This window comes from Schistocerca serialis, chromosome 4, assembly GCF_023864345.2.
Source record: "Schistocerca serialis cubense isolate TAMUIC-IGC-003099 chromosome 4, iqSchSeri2.2, whole genome shotgun sequence".
NCBI classification, from domain to species: Eukaryota; Metazoa; Arthropoda; class Insecta; order Orthoptera; family Acrididae; genus Schistocerca; species Schistocerca serialis.
This window is the reverse complement of record NC_064641.1, coordinates 959509838-959524872: the sequence shown is the minus strand read 5'-3', so window position 1 is coordinate 959524872 and position 15035 is coordinate 959509838. Positions and strand designations below refer to the sequence as shown.

General features: G+C 39.7%; 1 protein-coding gene across 2 annotated transcripts in view; it reads left to right on the top strand.

The window, feature by feature from the left end:
- LOC126473610 (pre-mRNA-splicing factor ATP-dependent RNA helicase PRP16-like) overlaps positions 1-15035 on the top strand; it is a 186931-nt gene that overhangs the window by 42480 nt on the left and 129416 nt on the right. For both annotated transcript variants that reach the window (XM_050100779.1, XM_050100780.1), the window contains exon 9: positions 5650-5808. In XM_050100779.1, the coding sequence (XP_049956736.1) occupies positions 5650-5808 (159 nt within the window). The remainder of the gene's footprint in view (positions 1-5649; positions 5809-15035) is intronic.

Below are 15035 nucleotides of genomic sequence, written 5' to 3'. Positions count from 1 at the left end.
CTGCCGGACACAGTGTCAGGAGGCTGTGGGGGAGTGAAGTGGGAGGGTGGGGAGCAGAGGAGGAGAGGAGCAGAGAAGGGGAAAAGTGCGGTGGGTGCGTAGGCAGAGAGTGGCACACAGTGAGGGTGGGGGGACTTGAATTTGGAGGAGGTGACAGGACAGAGGGGTGTGGGGAGGGTGTGGGGAAAGTAGGTTACCATAGATTGAGGCCATGGTAATTTTGGGAGTGGAGAATGTGTTGTAATAACTCCCATCTGTACAGTTCAGAAAATCTGGTGGTGCAGGGGAGGATCAAGATTGCCTAGGTTGAGAAAGCAGCCATTGAAATCAAGCATTGTCATGTTCAGGTGCATGTTGTGCCACAGTGTGGTCCACTTTGCTTTTGTCCACAGCTTGTCAGTATCTGTTCATCTTGGTTGACAGCTGGATGACTGCTTTCACAGGTGGTGTGGCCTCTGATGGAGTGGACCGCCCTGTGGCACAACATGCCAATGCACCCACCAGGCCTTTCCCTTCTCTGCTACGCCCCTTTTCCACTTCCTGCTTCTTCCCTCCCCTTTTCCCCTTCCCCATCCAGAGTTACCTGACACTTCACCTATCAGTTGGCAGTGCTGTCCCACCATCATCTAGTCCCTGAACGGTCCTTCCATCTGTGCACTACTAACCATCCCCTTCCCCCTCCCCCACTTCCATTCAAGACAGTTGTATTCTGGCCACAGGTAGCAATTGTGTGTGTGATCTGTGCTTGCTTGTGTGAAAGTGTGTGTTTCCTTTCTGAAGAAGTCTTTGGCTGGAAGCTCAATGTGTAACAGCTTTGTTATTGTACCTGTATGCAACTCACAAAGTGTCATTTTTACAATGAGTAACAATCTGTCATTTTCATAATATTGTTGATATTCTAACCTGGACTCCCTATTGTTTGCTTTTGTTAAATACTCTTGACAACAAATAATATGAATTTAATCTTTGCTCTTGTGTCCCAGCATAACTGCACCCTTTGAAATTGTGATGTATTAAAAAAATGAATAATTGTGATAATCAAGATTGTAAATTATGTTTTGTTCGTAGCAGTGACAACAGCAAAGAAGAGAATGGTTACTGTTTCAATGCTAGAAGTTTATTCCCTTTTTCTCGCCTGTCATTGGTTACCTAAAAGTAACATCCCATTGACTAAGCAAAACTGAGCTGTTGCCAACCTGTGATCAGTAGAGAAACACCACCTTGACTGCCACTGGCTGTGATCTAGACTTAGCCAAATTGAGGTATAAGGTGTTACAAATAAAGTGCTCATCCAGTGAGGCTGGCTTAACTTGCCTTGAAGATTAATCACTGAGGTAACGCCATACTTCATGAAGATTGAGCAGTGCTGCAAAACATTGTTGGAACTGTATATAGCATTTGTAATTAACATTATCAGCAGAATTAAAAAGTATTTGTAGAGATTATTAAGGTTGTGCGACTTGGTTGGAGTGTATGAGTGGAATTAAGAATATTTCAATACTAATACACTTGTTTTCTATCTTGGAAAAAAATCTAGTAGTTGCATGTGTTCACTTCACCAGTTGCACCTGTCACTGTAAAGTTAACTCTTTACAGAAGATTATGTTTCATGTGAACTCCAAGTCTATATCCAGCTGTTTTTACATTACAACATATATCTGTCACATTATTTGTGTCTCTTCGTTTCTCATATGACATTGCAAAACCCTTGGTGTAACACAATTAATGGAAGCAGTAACAGAATTTCCATATAACTCAGACATTGAGTGGATGATAGGCACATAAACAATACTGGAAACGTTCTTGAGATTTTGGTCAACATTGTTTTTCATATTCAACTTGAGGAGGGGGGGGGGGGGGGAGAAGACTGACCACCTTCTTACACATGTGCTTGTTGACCACCCAGTGCCACTACTACACAGAGTGGTTAACTTGACGTTTTAGCTTTTGTGCTGTGTGTTTCTTTGAGTCATCGGTCTTGTGACTGGTTTGATGCCGCCCGCCATATATTCCTCTCCTATGCCAACCTCTTCATCTCAGAGTAGCACTTGCAACCTATGTCCTCCATTATTTGCTGGATGTATTCCCATATCTGTCTTCCACTGCAGTTTTTGCCCTCTACAGCTCCCTCTAGTACCATGGAAGTTATTCCCTGATGTCTTAACAGATATCCTATCATCCTGTCCCTTCTCCTTGTCAGTGTTTCCCACATATTCCTTTCCGCTCCGATTCTGTGTAGAACCTCCTCGTTCCTTACCTTATCAGTCCACCTAATTTCCGACATTCGTCTGTAGAACCACATCTCAGATGCTTCGATTCTCTTGTTCTGGTTTTCCCATAGTCCACGTTGCACTACCATACAATGCTGTGCTCCAAACGTACATTCACAGAAATTTCTTCCTCAAATTAAGGGCTATGTTTGATACTAGTATACTTCTATTGCCCAGGAATGTCCTTTTTGCCAGTGCTAGTTTACTTTTTATGTCATTCTTTTTCCGTTCAGCATTGGTTATTCTGCTGCCTAGGCAGTAGAATTCCTGAACTTCATCTACTTCTTGATCACCACCTGTGATGTTAACTTTCTCATTATTCTCATTTCTGCTACTTCTCATTACTTCTGTTTTTCTTCGATTTATTCTCAGTCCATACTCTGTACTCATTAGACTGTTCATTCCATTCAGCATATCACGTAATTCTTTTCAACTTTCACTCGGGATAGCAATGTCATCAGCAAATCGTATCATTGATATCCTTTCAACTTGAATTTTAGTCCTACTCCTGAACCTTTCTTTTATTTCCATCACTGCTTCTTCGATGTACAAGTTGATGAGTATGGGCAATAGACTACACACCTATCTTACACCCTTTTTAATAAGAGCACTTCGTTCTTGGTCATCCACTCTTATTATTCCCTTTTGGCACTTGTATATCTTGTATATTACCAATCTTTCCCTAAAGTTTACTTCTATTTTTCTCAGAATTCCGAACATCTTGCACCATTTTACATTATTGAACACTTTTTTCAGCTTGACATGAGTGTGTCTAGTTTTTTCTTTAATCTTGCTTTTATTATCAACTACAATGTCAGAATTGCCTCTCTGGTGCCTTTACCTTTCCTAAAGCCAGACTGATCATCACCTGACACATCCTCAGTTTTCTTTTCCATTCTTCTCTATATTATTCTTGTTAGCAATTTGGATGCATGAGATGTTAAGCTGATTATGCAATCATTCTCTCTTGTCAGCTCTTGCAGTCTTCGGAATTGTGTGGATGATATTTTTGTGGAAGTCGGATGGTATGTTGCCAGATTCATACATTCTATACAAGAATGTGAATAGTCATTTTGTTGCCACTTCCCCCAATGATTTTAGAAATTCTGATGGAATGTTGTCTACCCCTTATGCCTTATTGATCGTAAGTCCTCCAGAGCTCTTTTAAATTCTGATGCTGCTACTAGATCTCCTCTCTGTTCTAAATTGCCTCCCATTTCTTCTTCTAAGACATTGGACATATCTTCTCCCTCATAGAGGCTTTCAGTGTACACTTTCCACCCATCTGCTCTCTTCTCAGCATTTAACAGTGGAATTCCTATTGCACTTTGAATGTTACCCACGCCTGCCCTCACCCCCCCCCCCCCCCCCCCCCCTACTGTACACCATTACCCCACTCCCCTGCTTCTAATTTAATCAAAGGTTATTTTGACTTTCCCATATGCTGATTAAGTCCTTCCAACAGTCATTTCTTTTTCAATTTCTTCACGTTTTTCTTGCAGCCATTTCACCTTCACTTCCCTGCTCTTCCTATTTATTTCCTTCCCCACTGACTTGTATTTCTGTATTCCTGAATTTGCATGAACATTTTTATACTTCCTTCTTTCATCAATCAGCTGAAGTATTTCTTCTGTTACCCATGGTTCTTTGCAGGTACATTCTTTGTACTTGTGTTTTTCTTTCCAACTTCTGTGATTGCCCTTAATCCAGCATCTGATTTTGGAATCTCTGTGTGACCATGATGTAATCTAACTGAAATCTTCCCGTATCACTCAGCCTTTTCCAAGTATACCTCCCCCTCTTGTGATTCTTGAACAAAGTATTCGCTATTAATAGCTGAACTTTATTACAAAACTCAATTAGTCTTTCTCCTTTTTCATTCCTTGCCCAAGCCCATATCCTCCTGTAACCTTTTCTTCTACTCCTTCCCCTACAACTGCATTCCAGTCCCCCATGACTATTGGATTTTCATCTCCCTTTACGTATTGTATTACCCTTTCAGTATCCTCATATACTTTATCTATCTCTTCATCTCCATCTTGTGACATCGGCATGTATACTTGAACTATCGTTGCACTATTATAAATCCGTATTGTAAGGTCAGCTCTAGGAATGCACACCAAGTTCTGTAAGACTGTGAACAAAACTGTGTTTCATATACTCTTCAATATCATGACAATAAAGTACGTTACAGTGGAAACAAACTTAAATATATCTGCAGCTATACCAGTTTTTAATGGATTGTCGTATTCAGTAGCCCATGGAATGAATTTTGGTCTAAGTTTGGATGTAGTATGTCGTGCATCATCATACTTGTGAGGCTCCTACCAGTAGACTGGCAACATTTATGTTAAAGGTAAAAATTCATGAAGTTATCGTAAAGCCTTTTGTGATGTATTGAAACATTGCCAGTGTCTGAGTCACAAGTTAAGAGACTACAATTTATGAAAATACAGAGACTAAAATTTGAGGAGGATGTGCCAGATAACAAAGAAACATGGAAGAACATGTACATCAGAATGATGACCAGAGTGGCATCAGTAGAAAATAAACTTCAGAAAGGAAGACATCGACAGAAGGACAGAAGTATGGAACTCTCATTGGCAAGAGTAGTTCCACGTAAAAACAAAAGTTGCCACTGTTGCATACATGCAGTTGTTTTGGACAACTACTGTATTTGAAGGGAATCAAAATGATGGAAGGTGCGACTGCAGCTTAGCAGCTGCTGCTACATAGCTGAGAATCATTGCAGAATAAGAACTTCACATGCAGATTTCAGTCAATATGTCATAAGCACTTTATCATTTTAGAGTTGCTCTATTCTTCTCTTATTCTAGAATAACCCATCATTTCAAACATTACTGATAAAAAGCATGTATCATAAGCTTGTTTCCATTTCCCTTGAATCTATACCAAGATCATTTAGTTTTCTTGAAATATTTCTCTTTGTAATGTGCAGTATGCACTGTCTGATGGAGTACAAAGCATGGTCTTTTTTAGGAAAGTAGATTATATGTTCAGCCTCCGAGACATTACAGTGCTCAAAATCTTATCAGTTACAGGAACAGAGATGAAGAACAAGATACGTGTGACATCTGAATAAGAATCTGAAGAAATATAAGGATGTTCAAATCTAGGTGCCCTTTAGAAACATTATCATGACGCGAAATGTTAAAATATGTATATGTGCACAAGATGACTTTTAGATTGAAGATTGAAGTTTACCGTACTACTGACCTTCTGTCAACACCTTAACAATATCACTTTAAATCTGTTTTAAATTGCTTGCAACTGCTTAGTGTTTTGCTACCATTTTGACATACTGGCAGCTACAAAAGATTGTTTTATTTTATTCTTGTGTTTTATGTTTGTGTTACAGGACATACGACAAAATGAAAATGATGAAACGGATTATAAAACTGATCAAAAGTTTGCAGAACACATGCAAAATGCTACTCAGGCAACAAGCGAATTTGCGAAGAAAAAATCTATACTCCAGCAGAGACGATACTTACCTGTTTTTGCAGTGCGACAAGAGGTACACTGTATTAGATGCCGTTATATCTCTTTCACATTTAAATTTGCTTAATTATATTTTGTACCAATCGGTTATCTGTAATTCAATAATCTTGACAACTTGTTGTTGTTGTCTTCGTTGTTGTTGTTGTTGTTGTTGTTGTTGTTGTAGAAATAATCTTTAACAGAGAAGAACCACCTTTATAAATATCAAGAGCTCAGATGGAAAACCAGTCCTAAGCGAGGAAGGGAAAGCAGAAAGGTGGAAGGAGCATGCAAAGGGTCTATACAAGGGAGATGTACTAGAGGCAATATTATGGAAATGAAAGGGGGCATACGTGGAGATGAGGTGGGAGATATGAAACTGCGTGAAGAATTTGACAGAGCACTGAAAGACCCGAGTAAAACCAAGGCCCCAAGAGTAGAGAACATCCTGTTAGAACTGCTAACATCCTTAGGAGAGCCAACCATGACAAAACTGTTCCATTTGGTGTGCAAGATGTATGGGATAGACAAAATATCCCCAGTCTTAAAGAAGAATGTAATAATTCCAATTCCAAAGAAAACAGGCGCTGACAGGTGTGAGAATTACCAAACATCAGTTTAATAAATCATGGTTGCAAAATACTGACATGAATTCATTACAGAAGAATGGAAAAATTGATAGAAGACGACCTCAGGAAAAATCAGTTTGGATTCTCGAGAAATGTAGGAACGTGCGAAGCAATACTGACCCCTATGACTTCCTTCGCAAGACAGGTTAAGGAAAGGCAAACCTACATTTATAGCATTTGTAAACTGAGAGATAGCAGTTATAAGAGTTGATGAGAACAGAAGGGAAGCAATGGTTGAAAAGGGAGTGAGACAGGGTTTTAGCCTATCCCCAATGTTATTCAATCTGTATATTGAGCAAGCAATGAAGGAAACAAAAGAAAAATGTGGAGCAGGAATTAAGGACCAGGAAGAAGAAATAAAAACTTTGAGGTTTGCCAATGACATTGTAATTTTGTCAGAGACAGCAAAGGATTTGGAAGAACTGTTGAACAGAGTGCACAGTGTCTTGAAAGGGGGATATAAGATGAACACCAAAAAAAGCAAAACAAGGATAATATAATGTAGTCTAATGAAATCAGGTTATGCCGAGGGAATTAGAGTAAGAAATGAGACACTTAAAGTAGTAGATGAATTTTAAATAACTGATGGTGGTTGAAGTAGAGAGGATATAAAATGTAGACTGGGAATGGCGAGAAAAGCATTTCTGAAGAAGATAAATTTGTTAAAATTGAGTATAGATTTAAGTCTTTTCTGAAATTATTGATGGGTGGATCACGTAACTTACGAGGAGGTACTGAATAGAATTGGAGAGAAGAGAAATTTGTGGCGCAGCCTGACTAGAAGAAGGGATCGATTGGTAGGACACATTCTGAGGCATCAAGGAATCGCCAGTTTAGTAGGGGGGCGGGGGGGGGGGGGGGGGGGGGAGATAAGAATCATAAAGGGAGACCAAGAGATGAATACTCTGAACAGATTCACAAGAGCATAGGTTGCAGTAGTTACACAGAGATCAAGAGGCTTGCACAGGATAGAGTGGCATGGAGAGCTGCACCAAATAACAACAGTAAAAACAACACAAAGAGAAGCTAGGAACACAGCCTGCAACATATCTGTGTTCACTTAATCTGCACCTAGCAGCCCACTATCTTGTCCCCGCACGTCTCTGATCTACCACTACAGTATCTTCCTCCATCCCCTACTATCCTCCAGTAGTTGCCTTGAACCTGACTCTTTGAAATGATTTTTAGCCAAATGATGAGTGGTCTTTTTGGTACATTACATAGTATAACATTAATACCGGGCAGAGCCGTGCACGCTACCACTATTAGCCTGCCCAGCCCATGTCTCGTGGTGTAGCCTGTGTGGTACAGAGTCTCAATGGATCACAGGATTTTGCGTGTAAACACAATATGCCGAGTGATCCGAACCAGGTTGTTGCTCATTGCTAGACTTATTACCCCAGCCTTCCAGGTTGCACACTGATATGCAAGGGGGTACCCGGGGGGGGGATAACATTGCCGTGGGTGGAGCTTGTGTAGTACACATTTCTGTCACTAGGTATGTATAGCACAACTCAGTGCCAGTTCAGTGCCACCTGTGTTGTCAACCTGGCTTGTTGTGTTCAACTGCAGTGATTGTTTTTGATAGTGCTGTTTTGTTCTTGTTCCGTTTTTTATTATGGCAAGCTTAGTGAACAATGTGCAGCTGTGAAATTTTGCTTCCTACTCAGTAAAAATGCTGCTGAAACTGTTTTAATGTCGAAAACAGCTTACCAAGATGACACTATGGTAGAACTCAAAGTGTACAGGTGGTTTACTTGATATAAAAATGGCGACATGTCCTGTTCTTGTTCTTGTTCTGGATGACCATCAACTGCCTGAATCAATGAAAATTTGAGAGCTGTTGCTCACAGACTGTCGACAGACAATTGATCAATTGTCAGAAGTTAGTGGTTTATATTGGGGCTCAGTTCAGTGAGTTTTAATGGAAGATTTAGGAATGAAAAGGGTTGTTGCCAAGTTTGTCCCTCGAGTTCTAACTGACAATCAAGACAAAGTGGAGTTGGAACATGTCGTGCTTTGAAACAACAGTTTGAAACTGATCCAGATTTTCTGTCAAAGGCCATTACTGGTTTCGAGTCGTGGTACTATGTTTATGACCCAGAAACTAAGCAAAAGTCAAGCCAATGGAAGACATCATCATCACTGTGTCCATAAAAATGCCCTCAAGTCAAATTAAACATCAAAACACTGCTGATTTGCTTTTTTGATGCCAAGAGTGTAGTTCATTCAGAGTTTGTTCCCCCAGGTCAGACCATCCATCAAACCTTTTCTTTGTAAGTTTCAAGAAGATTGGGCAACAGTGTTCGCCAGAAAAGACCTGATTTGTGGCAGACAGGAGACTGGTTCTTGCACCACAACAACACACCTGCATACACAGCCAGCTCTGTAAGACAGTTTTTGGCTAAAAATGGCATGGTTACCTTGCCCCAAGCACCTTACTCAAGTAAACTGGCTCCATGCAACTTTTTCTTATTTTTGCACATGAAAGAACACTGATTTGACAATATTATTGAAGAAGTCAAGAAAAAAAGATGGATGAGCTGTCAGCCATTTCTAAAGATGACTACAGGAAAGGTTTTGAACAGTGGAAGCACCGGTGGGACAAATGTATTAGTTGTAATGGAGAATATTTTGAACGGGATAAGATTGTTTTGTAAACAATTTGGAAACATACAGCTTTTATTTCTTCACTGTAGTTCCAGTTAATCCATTTTTATTACTCCAGTCATATACAGTATCTGCATAGATATCTCTTTTTTGATTGGAAGAGTGTATGCAACAGCAATAACAATTACAGGTAACCTCTACTCTGGATAATTTCTGTATTTCCAAATAATGCAAATCAAGACAGAGTTAAAGCCATTGTGTTCCTGTAGGGTTTGTGGTTTTCAGTAATTTTCTTGCATCCAACTAGGTAAATACCAGACTGGTACACGTATATGTTCTCAGACTTGAATGTGAGATTAACATTAGATGCAGACATTTCGGATTTACAGATCCTGTCCCGTAGGGAAGTGATGCATCAAGAAGGGACATCCAGCTACTAACTACCACTAACATTACCAAAACTGGCACAAAATGTCGCCCCTTCAGGGACACGAGAAAAGACAAAGAAGGGGGGGGGGGGGGTCATTATGCAGTAGACAGGCACTTGTAAAAGTAGAGAGTTGCATATTAGTCCTTTGCATAGCACTTGACAATGAACACACACTTATATTGTGAGCATCATTTTCTGTTGCATTCAACTGGTAACTAAATATATCTGCTCATCTCACTCACTCAAACGTCATGACACAGTGAAGCACTTTTAACAGCGCATGCGTTAGATGCACATCCGCAGACTTGTGACAGCAGCTGATTAGTGTATCAAAATCCTAGTTTTCTGCATTATCTGTGATGGGCAATTGGTTAACAAGGGTCAGTAACGTGTGGGGTCTTATAAATATTGAATAGGCCAGTTATACTTTGCCCACCCTGTATATACTCAGGGCTGGTTCAAAAACGTTTTTCCACACAAGCAATTTATCATTTGGCACCCAACCCCTCCCCGTTTGGCACTTCCGCCTTTTTCCCTCATACACTTTCATCTGTGTCAGTAATTGTGATGTGCACTGTATACAAAAATTGCACTTGGGTGCTCCCAGTGGCTCTCTCAAGAGGAGACTGTAAGAACTTCTCTTTACCAATGTCATTCATATTTACAGCTGTATGGAGCAGAACTAGGACTGCAACATGGATGAAGAGGAAGATGCCATCTCAGTCATTTTCGAGAACACTTGACACTCTGGTTGCTACGGGTTTATTTATCGCTTGTCATTTTTTATTTGTACGAGGGTAATCCCAAAAGTAAGGTCTCCTATTTTTTTATAAGTACATAGACCTGTTTATTTCTACAATGGTTTACATCAGTTTACAGCTTGAACATTTAGCTATTTTTCGATATAATCACCATTTCTGTTGATGCATTTTTGTAGATGCTGTGGCTGTTTTTGTATGCCCATGGCATACCAGCTCACCACCATTCTCTTCAGAAAGGGCGTACACATTCTCCACGACAACGCTCGCCCACACATAACTCTGCAAACCGTTGCTCTCCTGCAACAGTTTCAGTGGAACACAATCACCCACCCACCCTATAGTCCTCATTTGGCTCCCAGTGACGATCACCTGTTCCTAGGTTAAAGGAACATTCGGCCGGAAAGCGATTCAGCTCCAATGACGAGGTGAAAGAAGAGGTTCATAACTTTCTGAAAAGCATGGCGGCGAGCTGGTATGACAAGGGCCTACAAAAACTGCCACAGTGTCTACAAAAATGCATCGACAGAAATGGTGATTATGTCGAAAAATAGCTAAATGTTCAAGCTGTAAACTGACGTAAACCATTGTAGAAATAAATGTGACTATGTACTTATAAAAAAATAGGAGACCTTACTTTTGGAATTACCCTCATAGGTCACTATTGCCATTTAAATTTACGTATAGTCTTTTGTAGATACTGAGTGGAGCTGTGAATGCCAGAAAATGGAATGCCAAGTGGAGAAATTGGAACATTTCTGACAATCTTCTGTTTGAGTTCAATAGAGGTGCAGAGCTGTGTGTGGGGATAATGCCATTTGACAGAGCACGACTAGAATACGGTTTTCTCATTTCGAGGAAGATCGTTTTGACATTAGTGACTTTACACGTTCGGGGAAATCTTCAGGGTTAGATGAAAATTGTTTAAATGCATTAATCCACAATGATCCACATCACTGTATTCGACAACTGATAAATGTGTCGAACTGTGATCATTCCACCATTGTGCAACATTTGCATGTGGTGGGCTACAGAAATTGACATATGGAATGCTGCATGCCCTAAGCCAAAATCACAAAAATCATCAGGTGACCATATGTGCATCTCTGCTTGCTCGTCATTAATTGGTTTATGAAAAACACCAACCATTCCTATCCTGATCATTACTGGTGACGAGAAATGTCGTATTTATGCTAATATAAGGAAAAGGAAGGAATGGTCGAGCCCAAACAGAGCAGCAACACCCCATACAAAGACTGTGTGCATCCGGAAAATATAATGTTATATATCTGACGGAAGAGTGACGCTGTGGTATATTATGAGTTGCTTCTCTAAGGTGTAACATTCACTGCTGACATTTATTGTCAACAACTGAGACGTCTTGCAGATGCAATCCAAGGATGAAGACCAGGAAGACTGTGTGAAGTGATGTCACTCCACAATAACATCTGCCTGGCTTCTGCTAGGCTGACAGCAAACACTGCACAGGAGTTAGATTGGAAAGTCTTTCCGCATCTACCTCAGTCACCTGGTCTTGCTTCATCACATTTTCACCTTTCCCTCTCTGTACCAAACAGCCTTCAAGGAACTATCGTTCCAGATGAAAATGCACTCTGAACGTGGCTCGACGAGTTCTTTGCCTCAAAGCTACACGATTTCTCCAGTCACGGAATCAAAAAGTTACCCATGCCTCCAATCCTTCTAAAGGCTTATCACTACCACGTACTAGGGCAACAGTTGACCAACCATTACCAGTAACAACTTCAGTAGTTAAACGGCATGGCTGTGTGCTTCGTGCGGCTGCCTCGAGTGAAATGAGCGTGCTGCTGCCTGCACAGCGGATGTACATCACTGATAAGCTGGGCGCGGCAGGAAGTAGAGCGCTCTCAAACCGCAATGGCGGCGCCAGAAGCAGAGCAATTTTGCGGATCGCCCTTAGTTAAAACTAGAGGGCGATCCGCCGAGCTCTAGCAGCGGCCGAACGAAGCTCGTTCAAGGTCACCCGCCAATATGGCGGAGCACACAGCCATGAAGGAGAAATTATTATTGATGACTGTTATGTTTTTTTAAACTAATGGAAAAAAAACATTATGAACTTATGCTCCAAGCCAATATTTTGCCCAATCTTTAGTATTCAAGGAGTTGGCAGACAAGAGAACAAGTGCGAGGTCTCTGTATCGAATCTCACTGCTGATACTTTACTTAATTCTAACATCAGATTTATTATGACTGCAAATTATTCGATATTCAATGATTCATTTATTATCTTTGTGTCCTTTGCCCTGAGAAAAGGAGAAAAAAAGATTTTTGCAGGGGGTTGGGGGGGGGGGGGGGAAAAAAGGATGCAAAATAACTTACAGTCAAATCAGTATAATCATTTTATTTATATTATTGTATCTACATTAGGGTCATTATACATCAAAACACCCAATAATTCAAGCATTTGTAATCCTCAATCTCAGATTTTCACAAAACTTAGCATATTTGCTTATAACATAGGGGTCTCAGACTACAACTATATTTTATATTGAACTTTAAATGTAGTGATATTCTGATAACTGGGCTCTGCAAGAATGTCAATGCAAAATGATACTTAAAAACAAAGATGATGTGACTTACCATGCAAAAGCGCTGGCAGGTCGATAGAAACACAAACAAACACATACATACACACAAAATTCTAGCTTTCACAACCAATGGTTGCTTTGTCAGGAAAGAGGGAAGGAGAGGGAAAGACGAAAGGATGTGGGTTTTAAGGGAGAGGGTAAGGAGTCATTCCAATCCCGGGAGCGGAAAGACTTACCTTAGGGGGAAATAAGGACAGGTATACACTCGCGCACACACACACATATCCATCCGCACATACACAGACACAGTCTGCTTGTGTCTGTGTATGTGCGGATGGATATGTGTGTGTGTGCGAGTGTATACCTGTCCTTATTTCCGCTCCCGGGATTGGAATGACTCCTTACCCTCTCCCTTAAAATTCACATCCTTTCGTCTTTCCCTCTCCTTCCCTCTTTCCTGACGAAGCAACCATTGGTTGCGAAAGCTAGAATTTTGTGTGTATGTATGTGTTTGTTTGTGTTTCTATCGACCTGCCAGCGCTTTCGTATGGTAAGTCACATCATCTTTGTTTTTAAATATATTTTTCCTGCGTGGAATGTTTCCCTATTATATTCAAAATGATACTTATCTACATAAGTGCCCATAACTCAGATGCCAAGTGTTTATGAAGCTTTGGATTTTTTTTTTTTCCTTTATTTTTTCAGAAGTTGAGCAAGGCATGTAGTTAACAGATATCCAGTTATTGAAGCAGTAAAGTTCCAAAGAAAATTTTTAAACATTATTAATGTACGCCAATTTTCAATTTCAGAAAAATTACGAGGATGTGGAAAAATGCTTGTATCGCATTTTGGCCCTAAATAATCCTGTAGATTGTAAGCTTTCTAATAAAATAAAAATTTTATTTGGTCCTCTGATAATTGACACACACATATCTGAAATCAGAATAATTTTTGCTGTGATGGAAAAGTGTCATTTTAAGTTAGTTCATCCACTCCCCGCCTCAAATGCAAGAATAGCAAATTAGCATATTTAAGTATAACTCATTCTAGGCAGGCAAGTTAAGTGAGAAAATTTATTTCCTTTCACTTGGATAATTCAGTAATTTTTTAAAGACTATACTATATATTATTTATGTGTTCAGTCAATCACCTGCTCACAATGATAAAAAAAAAAAAAAAAAAAAAGAGTTCTTAGACAGCAGTAGCTTGTTTTTGAAACCTTTATAGGCATGAAAGGAATGAAACAATTTCTTAAATTCATTGTTGAGAATAACTGGCATGCAACACTTAATCTATTTGGCCTCAGTTGCTCATTGTCTTTCTGTGTGGCAGGTCTTACCTGTTTGTGGCGCAGATCTGTCATTCCACTTGTACATAGTATGTTTTAAGTGAAGTAGTACTCAGTTAATTGCAATGGAAAATGTGAGTTGATGCACTGTTGAAAAATTACTAAAAGCACCATGTCATTTGGCAACCTGTACCTTAGTAAAAACTCTACACAAAATAGAAGAGTTGAGTGAAGCCCAATGAGATTTCATATTGCTGCTATCCAATATAAGCATTCCACAAGATCAAGAAAGTGCTGCTATGTGTGGACATCACAGATACTGTTTTGAAACATCACAAATACTATTACTTGAAAGTTTTTGAAAGTCATCAAAGAACTTGTTGTGATCCTTTTAAAAAACACAGACAAATAGTTAAAAAATCTTTGACGCGAGTCTTTGTCTAAAACATTAAGTGCTAAAACCAGGCCAAAAACTGTGCACAACATGTTGTAAGATTTGTGAACAGAAAACTTACATCAGTGAAAGAAATGAAAGTGATGCAAAAGATCCGGAGGTGACATCTCATGAATCAGTACTAAAAAGCCAAAGTATTGAGGATGCAAATAAAACTTTACATGATTTGGGGTGCTCTTCCTTAAAAGTTCACTCCATTCCAAATCACAGCAAGGCATCATATGGCAAAAAGAAGCTAGAAAAAGTGAAGCATGATTTGGATAGAAAAGTGGGACAGGCACTAGATTGCAGTATTGAAGATCCTGACCGTAGAGAAGAAAAATTTGATGATGAAATTGTTAAGAAAGCCAACGATTTTGATGCCATGATATTGTTAATGAAAGAAAATGTGGTTAGTGTAAGAGTAGCTTAAGGAATTGAAATTTTAACTTTAGCTCCACCCTCTTGATCAAAATAAAACATAATGTCAAAATTCAGTGTTAGTGAGTACGTGGTTCGACAAACAAGGAAGCTGAAAACAGAAATGGG